The sequence below is a fragment of the Diadema antillarum genome, unplaced genomic scaffold (assembly GCF_040938485.1).
Source record: "Diadema antillarum isolate AM-2024a unplaced genomic scaffold, OU_Dant_1.0 seq00000619_RagTag, whole genome shotgun sequence".
Taxonomy (NCBI): domain Eukaryota; kingdom Metazoa; phylum Echinodermata; class Echinoidea; order Diadematoida; family Diadematidae; genus Diadema; species Diadema antillarum.
In genome coordinates this window covers 454,263-469,864 of record NW_027271542.1, presented here as the reverse complement: position 1 = coordinate 469,864, position 15,602 = coordinate 454,263, and the positions used below count along the sequence as shown (strand labels likewise).

The following is a 15,602-nucleotide window of genomic DNA, read 5'->3' as shown; positions in this document are numbered from 1 at the left end:
GAAGATAGAGATTTACAGTCAAACAAACAAAAAGACACAGACAGAAAAAAAAGAGAGACAGGTAGACAGACAAACCCAGAGGTACAAACAAAGAGAGATATAGCATGGATACTGGTTTGTAAAATATATAGATAGAGAAACAGACAGACAGACTGACAGAGACATCAGGGTCCCGTTTCATAAAAAGTTGATATGATAGCAACTCTTGCTGGAATCGCAATTGTCATGACAACGACAAAAATCCAGCTTCCTGATTGGCTGTCGCTACTGGAAGTTGCCATTCCAACAAGAGTTGCCATCCTATCATCTTTTATAAAATGGGGCCCAGAACTAAGCCCAATGACATTATGTGTAAAATTCGCTCAGTAAACAAACGGTAATACAATTAATAGCTCAAGAGATCAGTCTCCTAGTAAATCATTCAACAGGACTTCTTTAGAATTACGTCATTCAATCTTGGTTTGTCATTTGTTTTTATGTTATTCCATGGTAGTTCGAGCTTGTCGATGTTTTAAGCGGTCTCCAAGTGCTTGGGTTTGGCTTAGAGGAAACGATCAATTAATCCTGTCCAGTTCATAACTGGAAAATAAGAACTTTAACGTAGACGGTATAGATACGCGTCTATTTGCGTTGTTGACGTACGAGATAGAATTTAGTACAGTTTCGTTTCAAAAAACAAAAACAAAAAACTTTTCTGTGTATGACATCCAAATTTCTCCTTTTTTGAGAGAGAGAGAGAGAGAGAGAGAGAGAGAGAGATGAAATGAGCCAAAAAAAAAACAACAAAACAAAACTTGCTTTTAATCAATAATCTCACACGCACATGCAAACAACGTGGGAAAATCCACTACCATCCTTTAAATTGGTGGAGAAGAAGAGATGTATAGCCGAGCAGTTGAGCATGCACGCCGAGATTTTATCACTCATGAAAGATGCATGTAAATCGGCAAGCTGTCACAACATGAGTTATCAGTGAACGAGGTTAATGACACTCGTTATAAGTGGTAAAATGCTATGATAGGTAATCAGCGGATAGGTGAAGATGCAACGCCGACTAGGGCACAAAGATAAGGTACCGAAGAAGAGAAACAAAAGCAGCGCGTGCTGTTGGTGGATTACTGCTGTCTCGTGAGGGACGTCTTCGTTTTTCAATGAACACGTTCTTAAAATACTCTCTTACGACCTCAACCCCATGTTAGTAAAGTTCAAGAGCTGAGTATTGTCTAATATGGACTGTTCCGTAATCCATGATAAGTTCCTCTTAGCTCTTGATCTCACTCTTTACTATAGAGATGGGAGTTCCGAGTTGGCATTCCATATTATATAGGTGTAAAGCAAATGGCGTTTAAGCATTCCATTCCCCTTGACTGGCGGGAAAGTTCAGTGTTCACAATTCGAGATTTATATCTCTCTCTCCCTCTCTTGAGGTTTTCGATTTCTTGTACGACTGTTGTGCCTGTTTGGCCTAGATTGTGGGGAATATTCTTGACTGCAATGATATGTCGTTATGCTAATTTGCAGTCAAAGATTTGTCTAAGTTCTACCAAGTTATTATTGTTATTATTAACATTATTTTTGTTATTATTATTATTATCATTGTAATTATAATCATGATTATTATTATTATTGATATTACTATTATCTTTATAACGAATGCCATTATTATGTTTTACTACTAGCAGCATTATTATCGATATTCTTATCATAACTATTGCTATCATTATTATTGATATCATTTTTTGTTATTATCATAATTGTTATTATCGTTATCATCGATATCGTTGCTACCAGCATCATGTAACGTTGAGTTTATCCTCGTGAGTCATTTTACAATCATCACAATTAAACGCCAAGAGAAATAAGTTGGCGGGGGGACGGAGATGACGAAAGACTAAGAGAATTAGAGCGAAATAAAGAAAATAAAAGAAAGAAAAACGGGGAGTGGCGTTGATATCAACTGACTTATTCATTTTATGAGCTTTAACTCGTAAGTGGTCTCCATTCAGGAACAATATTCTCATTAATTTCCATTTTATCTTTACCAACTCGATTCTGACAGTGTTGTGCTTTATGGCACACGCGGCTCCCATTACAAAGCCAGTGGATTAAATGACGTGGTCACATTGTTAGATGCTAAAGAAGTAACAATAGGTAAATTGCTGGGATTATATTTTTACAAGCATTGATTAGTGTGATCCTCATAGAACAGCTCATTGAGCTGAGGTATCACACCTAGTATATTACTCTCCCTTGTCAACACGGTGCGCAGCACTAATATCTGCGTCCATCCATCTGTTAAGTGGATTTCCCCTTTTTGCTACTGTATCATATTATCGCAATCAAAATGATAATTACATCGTCGATAATGTTAACGCTATTGATAGAAGCTAGTTGAATTATATTTTCATCATGGCCATCCTTATATATTTCTTTTTAATTACATTAAATTCTATTTAAATTCCGATCTAATACATTTAGTTTCTGTGCTCTATTTATATAGGAGAGGACGCAGCATCTGTCCCAAAGAAATGATGCTTTCAAGCCAAAAGTTCATGAACTAACAGTCATATGGCTGGGTGCGTGCTATCTATCTTCGCAGTGGAATTATCAGTCTCTTCTCAGTTGTAAATTCGAAAGATTACGTTCTATTTTTGCAGTTTTCCATTTTCCATCCTTCTCTAATTTATGTTATAGACTTTTGTTGCTAAAAGAGGGATTTAGCAATATCTTGAGCGGAGAAACTTATCCCTTAAGCACGCGTCGAGACAGTGGGAGTGAACGCATATAAGTTATCAGAAGAGCGCAGACTGTACTCTTGACATCAATGCCAACAAAGGATGACAGTTTTTTTTTTTTTTTTGGGGGGGGGGGAGGGACGTTTTCCCGCCTGCTAACCATCATGTACAATTCATTGTTAAATACAGAGGACTCGAATTAGAACCGGTTTGCTGACGATGAACATGTACTACATGTATCATTATTATCGTAATTCCCCATTTGAAAGTAAAGATTTACAAACCTATAAGTATGATTAAGAACAGACAGATGACTTTGGAGGGGGAGGGGAACCCAGGCGAAGGATAAAGGGAAGCATTTAACTTCTCAATTCGAGACGAAGAGGGAAATTGCAACAGCTATCCAAAAGTCTGCTAAAAAATCCAAATATAGAAGGCAACATAAATATGTTGATTGATTAAAAAAAAAAATTCTTACCATTTTTAAAGGGATGATCTAAAGACCATGCTTCGAATTATGAAATTGTTATCATAAAATAAAGAGTACTTTCTAGTGGTTTAAAGTTCATCTCTGACGAAAGAGAAATTGATCTCCTTCGTTAAATTACTAATGATAAAATTTTAGTGTCTCAAGAGGTAATGATGTTGATGAAGACAGTGGGGTATTTTTCTATGTTTTGATGGTAAAGCATTCTAAAAATTAACACATTATAACTCGGGCAGGTAGGCTCGTATCACCCACATACACTACACGTATCACTTTCCCCGTCTGACTGACATCCTAAAACCAAACTTAGTCATGTCCACACTTCCCATATGTTATAACCTTTCATACCTCCCCATTGAAAAGAAAAGATTTAGGGGTAAAGGATTTGGCTCAGGGGCACGATTGCATTGATAGGTCTCGATCCTTTGGACTTCTCATTGAGAATACTTGGCCACTGTACCGTGAGTGCGAAGCGAGTTTTTAATGATATTACTATCTCATGTCTTGTACCTTCTATAGATTGACCAAACTGGTACCATTAAGAGTTTCAGTTATAACTCCATATAATGTTCGAAAAAACGTGATAAGAATCAACCGAAATCATCAAGTTGAGAAGCCCTTTTCATGGGGATTACTGATTGAACTCTAATTCCTTCTGGCTGGTAAAGAAAGCATAATTCTAAGATGCGACATGAGTATCAGCTATCATCTGAGTCCATGAAATGATTGACTTATATGTCACCTCTTTGCCTCGTCAGATAATCTGGTAACCTTGACCCTAACGAACTACAACGACGGTGTAGTCTTCCCATACCCGCTGCCGACAACTCGTACGTTCTCTTTCTCTGACCCCAACGCTGGAACCCTCGAAGTGGAAATACCTACAGGTAAATTTAGATTTATAAACTTAATTTTTGCTTTCTCCTATTGACAGATGGGGGTGGAGTGAGAATTCAATTCTTACAGTTTCTTGTGTTGCCCTTTATTAGACATGTCTTGTTAATTCACTATTTGAATGAATTGATGGATACAAGATATCAACACTATGATGTAAATGGCTAGAAATCGAATCGGGAAGTTTAGTATTATGATGTTTTGTTGCTGATTAAATCTTTTAATGGTTCTTAAATGTGATTATCATAAGTCTACCAAGCCCTGAGATTTTTTTTTTCGTCCCTAAATTGAAACTCTCATTTATGATGACATCTGACAAAGAGGAACAGAATTCAAATTATTTCAGAAGATCTTGAATGTAGCATTTTCAATTCTACAAACCGACAAATTGGAGCATTTACTGTGATTTTTGCGTCATGTTCCATAGTATCTAACTCCAAATTTGTTTCTGTTTCCACTCTTGAATTTTCATTGCTGTATAGTTCCTCTTATATTCAATTACGTTTGGTGGATGGTATCACACTATTTCAAGAATGTTGGCCTTTGATTAGCGCATTCCGCCAGTTATGATTTTTTAACAATGTTTCCCTCCTCTGGCATTCATACTACATTGTTCATCGTAAATTCACATTCGCACTTATATAACATATATCAATTTATCTGTTTAGTCATTCAATCTTCTATTAGCAATGTATGCTTAAATTTGCCAAATGTTTTACCGAGGGCGCCTGCGGACTTACATCAGAGCTGGTTGATAGATAACAACACGCTCTGACTTACACGTATAACAACCACAGAGTATGTACGTAACATTAAAGAATAAAAAAAATATAAAAAATAAAATAAGATGGAAAACATAAGATGAAGAGTACAGTTATAATTGAAAAGTGAGAATTTATTTGAGATTAAGATTATGTAAATCAAATATCATGTAAACACTGTAATATAAAAAAAAATACGCCGTACGCAAAAAAAAATGCAACATAAAAGATGCATCTTTAATACCCTATTATTCTTGCAAATTTGATTTAATGTGTCATCTGACCTATGACCTCTTCTTCCTGTTCTGCTCCACATCATTCCTCCTCACTGTGATCGTTGTCTGTCTCTCACAGGTGGTCTGAACATGACACAGGGACCCGTCTCTATCGACGTCCTCACCGTCGACCTGTCCGAACCGGACAATTCCAAGAGCGTACCGGAATTGAACGTTCACACAGGGGACGGTAAGCACGACAGTAGTATCGCGCGGTGATCGCTTCCTGAATGAAAAAGATAAAGCAAAATAAGATGAAGACGGGAAAAGAAGAAAGAGAAGGAGAAGAAAAGACGATGAAAAAGAAGATGCATATAAACGAAAACGGAAAGCATTAAGTAGATGAAAAAGAAGAGAAAAATTGGGACCACTAATCCGTAATAACGAGAGTCTTGTAAAGTTGCAGAAGATCGATTTCACCCAGTGTTGATTCATGTATCATTAAATATCAGCACGCTAATTTTCTGGTGATCTATAACATGCATTTATGTCGAGAACCAGATTTAGTATTGTATCTTGAACTTCCCATAGAGATTATGTTCTAAAAGATTATTTGAAGAATCAGAATATAAATTCGTTTTCTTTTGGTCTGTCTGCTTTAAGAGCATAACTATTCCTTCAATATCCTTCTCATTCAAATATGATTTTTTACTTTCATGCAATAATCTATTTTATTTTCCTGTGTGCTAATGAGAGGCATTCATTTTCGCCACTCTCCACTCGTTTTACCTTCCCAGGCGAAGAAGCCGATAAGCTGGCCGCATTGGCAGTGGCCGAGATTGCTGTCACAGAGCCCGGGTCCAATTCAAAGGTGGATCTCACCGAAGCGGCTACTATTCGCATTCCCGTGTCAGAACGATTCGCCTCAGTCCAAGTCGGCGACGAGGTGCCTGCCTGGTACTTCGACGAGGCCATCGGTTAGTGCCTTGAACCTTGAACCTTGAAGAAGGCTGGAAGAGTACCTACAAGGATCGACCAAAAAAATTCTTCTCGATTAGGCTTTCCTTTCTCGATAGAGTCACAGATGGGTTATGGTTTGAGCTAGAATCTGGGAGGAAAGAAAAAGAAATGTAAAGACCAGGGAGAGAATTATGTTGCAAATAAGAAGAGAAAGTCACATAGTAAAATTGTTTACCAATTCAAATGATTAAAAGCCATCAATTTGTTTTGCTTTTTTTTTGTCACATTTACTTTCAACTTTGTTAAAAGCGCATTGAATACATATTTGGACATATCTCAATTTAATGTCAAATTAAACACAATTTAGAAATATGATAATCAGTACTCATCATGATTTTAAATACTTTAGATTTCAGTAAGCGCTGTTTTCCCGACACAGACTTTACCATCATGGTACCGTTCCAACCCATGCGTCACTACATAGGTAGCGTAATCATCCCTGCAAAATCATCCAAATTATATTTTTTGAGGTCAGATTTCTTTTTTTCGAAGGAATTGAAGAGCGTCAGAGAGTAATTCTTAAAGATTACCAAAAATAATCGATACCACCAAAGCTTTTAAAGATTTTTATAACACACTTACTCGCAGTTTATCGATATTTCAGTTCAATTCAATTCAATTCAGTTCAATTCAATTCGATTCAGTTCAATTCAATTCAATTCAGTTCAATTCAATTCGATTCAGTTCAATTCAATTCGATTCAATTTGATTTATTTTAATTTGATTCATTTCATTTCAATTCAATTCAATTCAATTCAATTCAATTCAATTCAATTTCTTATTTCATCATAATCAAACATTAAGGGCTCGTATTTGTAAGTTTTCTCATTTGTTGTTAGACAAATAATCCTCTTATGACGCTTCCGTCAAGACGAAGTTTCAATTCCTTTAACCCTAGTGCTTCTAGAAACAGATTTACCTTGTATCAACACTACGGGGAATTACAGTGTCTCAGAGACTAGGTGTTCAAACTGAGAATATGAGACATTGGGAGGTGTAAAATAATGGACAATGAGGGCGTTCTCTTTAGATAGCAATCCATCGAGGACAGCGTTAGGGTGTGTCTTTGAATTCACCGCCAACCTTTCCGGCCTGCATGACCACACCCCGTTCCTGCCTCCCCCCCCCCCCCCCCTCCCCCCTCACATTACGTGGCTACATTGTGGGATTGCTCTTTACCCGCACGCTTTGACAGGTGTCTATTGGAAGTGTTGTTACAGGGAAATCTGCTCGTCCTCAATGGGCTAACCTTTGTTAGAGAGAGTGAAAAAAGAAAGAATAATATTTACGTAAACAAAAGTTTTAAGCTAAGATTTTTATATCGATTACACTGTGTGAGTTTTCAGAGCCATCGAAACAACTAAAGAAACATGTACTTGTTTTTTACTGTCGTTTCAGTTCCATTTTATTTTTTCATCCATGTCACTGGTATAAAATTCATCCCAGCGCAAAAGAATCATTACACATTCTATTCGACATGGAATTATAGTTAAAGCTTGTGAAAAAGGAACAAAGAGATTCCACCGGGATTCGAACCCGAGACCTCGGGATGGCTAGGTCCGTGCTCTTATCGACTAAAGCTATGGAAATCGCTTGAGTGCGTTGTTCGTCGCAGTAAGGTTGATAATTGGCTCCAATTAATGTTGCAAAACCTGCAGATATGGCGACTAAAACGAAGGTGCATGTCTTAGTTTCGTATCCTTTTTTATTTCTATTTTTTGTTCTCTGAATACTTTAATCTCACAGGTCTTTGGGTACAGAGTGGAATGGGAACGATCGAGGAGTCCTCTGATGGCGGGCTTGTCTGGGTGTACCAGACCGAACATTTCACATGGTGGGCGGCCGCCTTTCCCTGGCCTGTTACACAAATAGTCACCGTACACACATGCTTCACTGAAGACTGCTCCACTGTTGCTCCCAACACAAGCGTTGTGTAAGTGTCTTTGATATGTTTGAACATCCATCGTGTAGATTCAATATACAATACAGCATAATCATCCAGACCTTGAACTTTTTTCAGTGCTTTTTTTTCCCCGATATCTGAATAGTGGAATGAGCAACTTTTAGGCCCTACCTGGTATGAGTTTGATATATTTAGTTGTTATTTACAGTAATTATAGTAAATTTGGCCTTGGATTAATTTCCATAAGAATAGAAACATTGAGATTTCCACTTATTATTTGTTTTGGCTGTCCCGAGTTTTTGCGGGGTAAAATCCACTTTATGATATTACAAACAAATGTCTTGGGACCACTATATGATGGTGATGATGATGATGATGATGCCGATTATTATTATTACTGTTATTATTATTATTATTATTATTATTATTATTATCATCAACATCATAATCTTCATCATCATCATCATCATCATCATTATCATTATTATTTGTAGTGGTAGTAGCAATTATAGTAGTAGTAGTAGTAGTTGTTGTTGTTGCTGTAGTAGTATGATTATATCATCATTACCGTCACCATTGATTATTGCCTATATGAGGTAGTTTTGCGGGGCAATCGTAGTTGGTATTTTGATCGGTCGTCGAAGTCAGCGGGCGATATTAGTGCGTCGTTCCGGGTCTCGCCATAAACATGTAAACATTTCGGTCAATCACAAAGAGGCGACATTCACAAATTTGGGACACACGCACCGCAGAAGAACGCCAATAAATCAACTCGTACAAATTCGATCACTTCCAGCAGCACTACGCGTCAAGCAATAACTAGTCCATTTGTGCTCCAGAACTGCACCTTGACCATCAGTTATTACAACTCTCCAAATTGAAACAGAAGCAAAAACGAAGTGTAAATACGTTCAGATGTTTGAAGTTCGCCTGTTACAACTACATAATTATGTACAACGTGTATCGTTGCGCTTGGAGTTGAATGATGTACATTGATGAACAATTTTGCAGTTATTCGACATGTTGGTGATGATCTACAGGTAGTCAAATGTGGCTTGATCTGTATCATAGTGTATAAACGTATTCACATGTTTTCCTAATTTACCTAGAGGATAGGTAATGATTATGATATTGACTGGCCTTGAGGGAGAAACCAGATTAATATTGCCCGCACTGAAAGAATATTGCCTTCGTCTTCGACTCGGGCAATATTCTTTCAGTTTGGGCAATATTTTCTGGTATCTCCCTCAAGACCAGTCAATATTGTATGATTATTCAACTCATGTATATTTTCCTTTTCAGTGTCTGGGGAGTAAATTTCTACTACCAGCTTCAGCTGACCACATCAGAGGATGGATCAGCGCTGGCCATCATGCAGACATTAACTAGGATGCGTATCATCCACGCATGCAGTGGCGAGTTCGCCGACTACGACATCACCGAAGACGTTACCGACATCATCTTCAAAGTCCCAGGTAAGTCGTCTTCCATCAAAACCTTCCTTCGTTGATGTTTGGACGGTCAAACTTCCCTGCTGGAAAGAACACAATGTTCCACAGTGTGAGAAACACAGTGTCAACACAGTGTGAAATCTCTTCACACTGTTAGACTCGAGCGTTTTAACAGGGTAAACGTAATGTGAGTAATCAATTCACAGTGTGAAATACAGCATTACCATGTGCACACTCTGTGAAAACCACATGCACACCATAGTGTGAAATCGTCTTCACACTGTTAAATTCGAGCGTTTTCACATAGTCGACTATGCGAACACATTGTGAATACACTGTGAGACACTGTGCTCTTTCCAGTAGGAAATTTGAAAGGATCCATGATATATTCATGATGATTCGGTCTTTAACTTTTGCAAGATACTAAGAAACGACTTTCATGAAATGTTAAAGAGCATAATAACTCTAAGAGGAATCGAAAGTTTACTCGATTAAAATCTGTTTTGAAATGGCCTAGATATCCAAAAAACAAACAAAGTAAAACAAAGCGATCTTAATAGAAGCTAGGTCCCACCTTTTATCAGTATTACTTTGATTTGAATGTCTCAGTCATTTCAAAACCAATTTTCATCAAATAAGCTCTGAATTCCTCTAAAAATTATATGCTCTTTCATATTTCTTAAAAAAAAAGAAAACCCCCAAACCTGTTGCTCCATCTCAACCGAAACTGTACCTGCCCTTTAAACGGAAGAAGCAGTTTGGGGTTCCACTTTGCGCATGAGCAGAAAAAAAAAATTACTGAGATAAGCATCTGAAATGTAATGATTATTCAGATAATCCTTGAAAGGTGGATTTTGGTAATATCGCTAGAAAAAATTGAAATATTCAATGCAAAATAGTGAAATTGATGCTTTCCCAAATGTTCATTGACGGATCATTCTGGTCACCTGGTCTACGCAAGTTCATCATTAGTTTAAACATGATTGACGAATTCCATCAGGGCTTGTTATGTCGAGCAAGCCTATGCGTAATGTCACTGTAAACGAATGAAGTGCCTTACCAACTAAGAAAAAAAAAGTCATTCGTACCAATGTGTACATGAGCTGAACTCCGAACTGCCTTATGTTTATAATTAAAGACCATAAGCATTTCTTATATAGGTTATCGGTGCCTCGGCCGTTGCACATGGGGAAGAAATGTGAAAGGAGAATATTACAATGAAAATAAAAGAATTTATTTGATGTTGGAAATTAAACCTAGATTGAAATGACTTTTTCCATGCAGGCCAAGATATGGAAGATAGTCAACGCTCGAACATGATATACTGTACACACGCAAACGAAGATATTTTAAACAAAATCCAGCTTTGCGTACGTGCCTAGCTATCTTCCGCTCTATCATTGTCTATAATTATTTTTATCATCTATACAGAAGTTTAAGTGGCTAGTCAGTTAGACACCAGACTGCACAGCACGCTAAATCTTGTCCGTAAACATTCACATTAATTATCCATTGCACTGCTGATTGATGGGAGTGCGAGTACTAAGAATTGTTAGATGTTGTACAATAATAAGATCGGAGTCATGAATCGGATATCTTATATATATTCATGCTTTCATTTTTCATCTTCCTATATCGCTCTACCTGTACACAGAGGTACAGTCACATTTTGTACATGCATCCCTTTGTCGAAGTGACCAAAATTCTCATCGATAAACCTGCAGATAGCCGGGCTTCAACTTTTCACACATATAATACTATCTGCTGCCCTCTTCGGCGCTCTCATTGTATGTCAGTTTTCATCCGTCACAGAATAAGGACGTGGTGGCAAATGATACTGCTTCACAGATATTATCTTGTTATTCAACGTCGTCTGCATTCAGACACTGGTCCTCAGTACCTCGTACTTAAATGAAATAGCATCTCAGCATCTCCTGTTTTCTTTAAAAGTTGAATTACAGCAGAACAATATGATAAAAAAAAATCCCAATTACTGGATAGAATCTGCTAACGTTGCACAGTTTGCATTTCGTACAATTATCAGGAGGAGAAAATTGTTCAACATCGATCTTTGAATATGTAACCATACTTTGCTTGAATACTATGTCTTTACTTTTCTTAACTTAGATTGCTTTCTCTTAATAAGCAAATGATAAAACATAACATGACGCAGCAAACCTCTAGAATATTTTTCATTTTCATTTTATTTTTATTTTCGATTGCAAACACATAAAGCATAACAAATTATGATAAAAAATGATGTCTAGCTTGGATATTCAAAAGAAAATACAAACACAGAACAAAGCGGTGTCAGTTTCAATCAAAGTAAAAGAATGCCAAAGAGAAATAGTGTTGGAAAGTATTGGAAAAATTAATGAAAGACATGTACGAGCAATTCCTGCTTGTTATATACCATTTCATTTCATTTCATTGTAGCTGCAGCCAGCTGCAGTACCTCTTTGTTAAAATAATCATTTACTTCCCCAGAATCTCTCTTTTTTCCTGCAATTATTTCTAAAACTCGTAACTCGCTTGCTTCACCGTTACAGATACCGCAAACCAGGGCTGCCAAGATCCCGGAGATATTCAGAACGGTGTGCGACGCGGTACTGGCGGTTTCACTTACGGTGCCGAAGTCACGTACTACTGCAACCCAGATTACGCCCTCCACGGCAGTTCGCGTCGAGTATGCATGCCATGTGGTGACTGGAGCGGTTATCAACCTTACTGCGAGCTCGAGGAGTATATTTCATCGTCGGTTTCATCGTCCTCCCCGGGAGAGAACACTTCGCCCAACAAGCTGTTCACTGAGGAACCATTTGAGGGTTCGGGTGACCTTTAAGACCAGTCATTATTCCTAACAAAAATTATTTTGCAGGCAGCGGCTTGTACAGCACTTGCTTCGTGTTTCTGATAAACTATCTAGTGTTTCTAACTTCAGAATCTAATGAATATTCATGATCTTCTGACAAGGGTTACATGTAATTAATAAAAGCGTGTGAAATCGACCATCGTGCAAAATGCTGCCTGTCCTACCGGCTCAATAAATAGCAGACATATTGGCTATACGGAATTATATTTGATTCACTTATGGTTTTAATTTTGTATTTGACTCATTATCAACTGCTAATAACTATTCATGAACATACATATTTTGACAGATCAAATACTTAATGATTTCCTTTTTTGTGTTTCCACCTTCACCACATTTGACATATATTGCTTTATTGCCCTCTAATCGAATTTACTTAGTTTTTCAAAGGATAATTGTGTGATACACATAAATTATGGAAGAGATCGGTGACGAGACTTGTTTTTCTTTTCAACCAAAATTAAGTTGAATTTCATCTTCAGTTCTTCCATGAACTTGGCCGCCATTTTACACTATTTATCAAGATGCTGCACATATAAAAACAAATGAAATCGTAAACTTCTATGGTAGTTGGCAATATGTTGTAAAAAAGTAGTCCCATACAATAGAATTATATTCTTGTTTGATTGAAACATAGTCCTCTCGCTAAACTATCTTCTGTTCCTCTTGGCTTTGCGAAGCCTGGTATTGACACCTGAAGAGCTCTGACCTTTATCATTATTTATTATCTATTATCGGGCACTGTTTATTTGGGAGAATATATTGACCGAATTGTGTAAATGGAAACATTCGCGCCCTCTATTGGCCAAATATCATCGTTTTAGAAATGTCAAACATCGAGCTCTGAGCTAGATATGGAATGGCCACAAACTCGAGAGGAAATTAATCTGCTAGTAATTTACGCCAGTGTTGACAATTTTACTGCCGAAAGAAGACAATTTAGATGCTATTCCGTATTATGTACATAGTATGACGTAACCATCGTGCCTTTCAGAATTTTACTTGATATCATTTTCTGACGTCAAATGACTCGTTTTAAGTGCAAAACTTGTTGTAGAGCCTTCAAAAATGTAGTTTATTAATGCTAGTGCTGTCTTGAATGTGTAGAAAAGAATGTTCTGGACAGAGGACAGAAAAAAAATGCTACAAAGAAGTGTTTCTACAGCACTGTTCAGCTTCGACCTAGATGAGATCGTGACAGCAGCCTCGAGTTAAGCATTTTTCTTTCTTTCTTTCTTTTTTCTTGTCATCAGTAATGGTGATGATCAAATTATTTATCTGTCTACATAATCATTAAACTGTTGCATTCTATGTAATACACGCCCACAGGTGCTGCTGTCACTTACACCTGTCAGTGATTAGCACAATCCAGTTGAGACTTAGGAAAACATAGAATAATGTATATATTTTGTTTCTGTGTTATTTATTAGGTTTAAACTATTGACTATGCAATCAACCAGCTTAGTTAAGGTAAACTTCTAGACTTACAGATCTGTGTATGTAATGAAAATCTCTGTCATTATACAATTACGTACTTGTCTTTTTTTTTTCAAATTGCAAATTATCTTCAATCGATATCAGTGTACAGATATTGTTTTGTTGTGTTTTTTTAGTTCAAGTAAACAATGAGATTATCGTATTGCTTTTCCGTCTCAGAGAAGTCGTAATAAATCAACGGAATAATCACTGAATTGTCGTAGATTGTTACTGTCATGTTCTTGTCAATATAATTTGAGTTTCCCTTCATAAACTAATGCTGGCGTTGGGAACGTGTGGCTTTTAGGGCTCACACGGGCAAATATTCCCCCATAGAGACGTGTGTTAAAATTTAAAAAAAAATGGAGAAATGAGGTGTTTCATCTTCACTAACCTGAAAAGTGAGATATATCCTTTCATCCTTCAAATTTCCAAGGGCAGTTGTTCAGCCCAAACTCTGTCCAAGGGTTCGGAAAGCCAGACTACGAATTCTTTTTACTAAAAAAAAAATCACATATTTTCTGTATACGCACCCAATCAAATATAGTCCCTTCAAATTCCATGAGAAAAGCTTTCATCTTCCAACCAAAATGCAGTTTGTAGAGAAATTTATACTCAATATCTGCAGCTATTCATTTCTTTTTTTTTAAGCCAAACTGCATTTCTAATTTTTAATTAATTTTTGTCTTCACTTATTTTAGTGTCTTTGGTACGATTTTGAGATACATTCAGGGACATTCCATTTTATTTACAGGTGTGAGCCCCATAAGCATGATAAGCATAATAACCGATTGAGGACAGCTTAATTCCCGGGTGCATTTCATTGAGGTTTGTGAGGGTCACGCTTAGCAGGTACAATAGTTGCTTCTGGATAGGCCTAGGTGTGAGTTTTGTGTGTGTGTGTGTGTGTGTGTGTGTGTGTGTGTGTGTGTGTGTGTGTGTGTGTATGTGTGTGTGTATGTGTGTGTGCGTGTGCACGCGCGCGTGCCTGTATCAGTCTGTGCAAGATGTGTGTTTACTCGGAGGTCTGTCTATCCGCCGTTTTATTCGCAAAGAAAATTTAGAGACTCTTTTCATTCAATCTTGGAAATCATGATCCAGTTCACGAGGTAATATACTGATATACATGTAGTATGCATGTCTTTTCCGAAATACGGAAAGAAATATATTTTATCCTACCTGTTTTAGACAGTATAGACACAACAACTACGTAGTATACAATTGAAAAGATCCTATTGAAAAATGAGCTCAGCACCAATCTTAAACATTTCAAAGTAAGTCCATCATCAGATAGAGCAAAATTAAACCTTTACACTAATATCTCACTTGTGACATAACAATTCTAGAAGTTATGACTTAAAATATTCTGTATCAATTTTTTTTTCTTTTCATTTTCTTTGTTTTAGCAGCTTTAATCACAAATATCTTAACTTAACAAGAATGGAAAACTCTTCAATTGGAACCTGCAGAAGAATGTGAGTCACGCAGACCAAACAAGCGGAATTTCACTGAACTCGTGTCCGAAAGTTATAGGAGCCTATGTGGTAAATGCAGTCACTGTCCCTGGTTGCTGTATTGTATTATATCAAAGTCTAATTCACAGCATGTTGATCTTCATCACAATGTGATTAACATACAGTAATTGTCCATTCGTTTGGTATGAGGAGATATGATTATATATATATATGAGATTAAAACCTAAAATTGCATTAAAACGCTTTATCCTGGCGAGGAAAGCGCATGTTTTAGAAACAAGACACCAAACAGGTTAGTCATCGCATTCTTCAT

The 15,602-nt window shown here is 37.0% G+C and overlaps 1 protein-coding gene across 1 annotated transcript in view; it reads left to right on the top strand.

Moving 5' to 3' along the window:
• LOC139736023 (uncharacterized) overlaps positions 1 to 12,678 on the top strand; it is a 144,765-nt gene extending 132,087 nt beyond the window's left edge. The window contains exons 10-15 of the mRNA XM_071646770.1: positions 3,981 to 4,109; positions 5,232 to 5,342; positions 5,890 to 6,069; positions 7,859 to 8,045; positions 9,318 to 9,490; positions 12,016 to 12,678. Coding sequence (XP_071502871.1) covers positions 3,981 to 4,109; positions 5,232 to 5,342; positions 5,890 to 6,069; positions 7,859 to 8,045; positions 9,318 to 9,490; positions 12,016 to 12,308 — 1,073 coding nt within the window. The 3' untranslated portion in view covers positions 12,309 to 12,678. The remainder of the gene's footprint in view (positions 1 to 3,980; positions 4,110 to 5,231; positions 5,343 to 5,889; positions 6,070 to 7,858; positions 8,046 to 9,317; positions 9,491 to 12,015) is intronic.
• Positions 12,679 to 15,602: the final 2,924 nt, after the last annotated feature.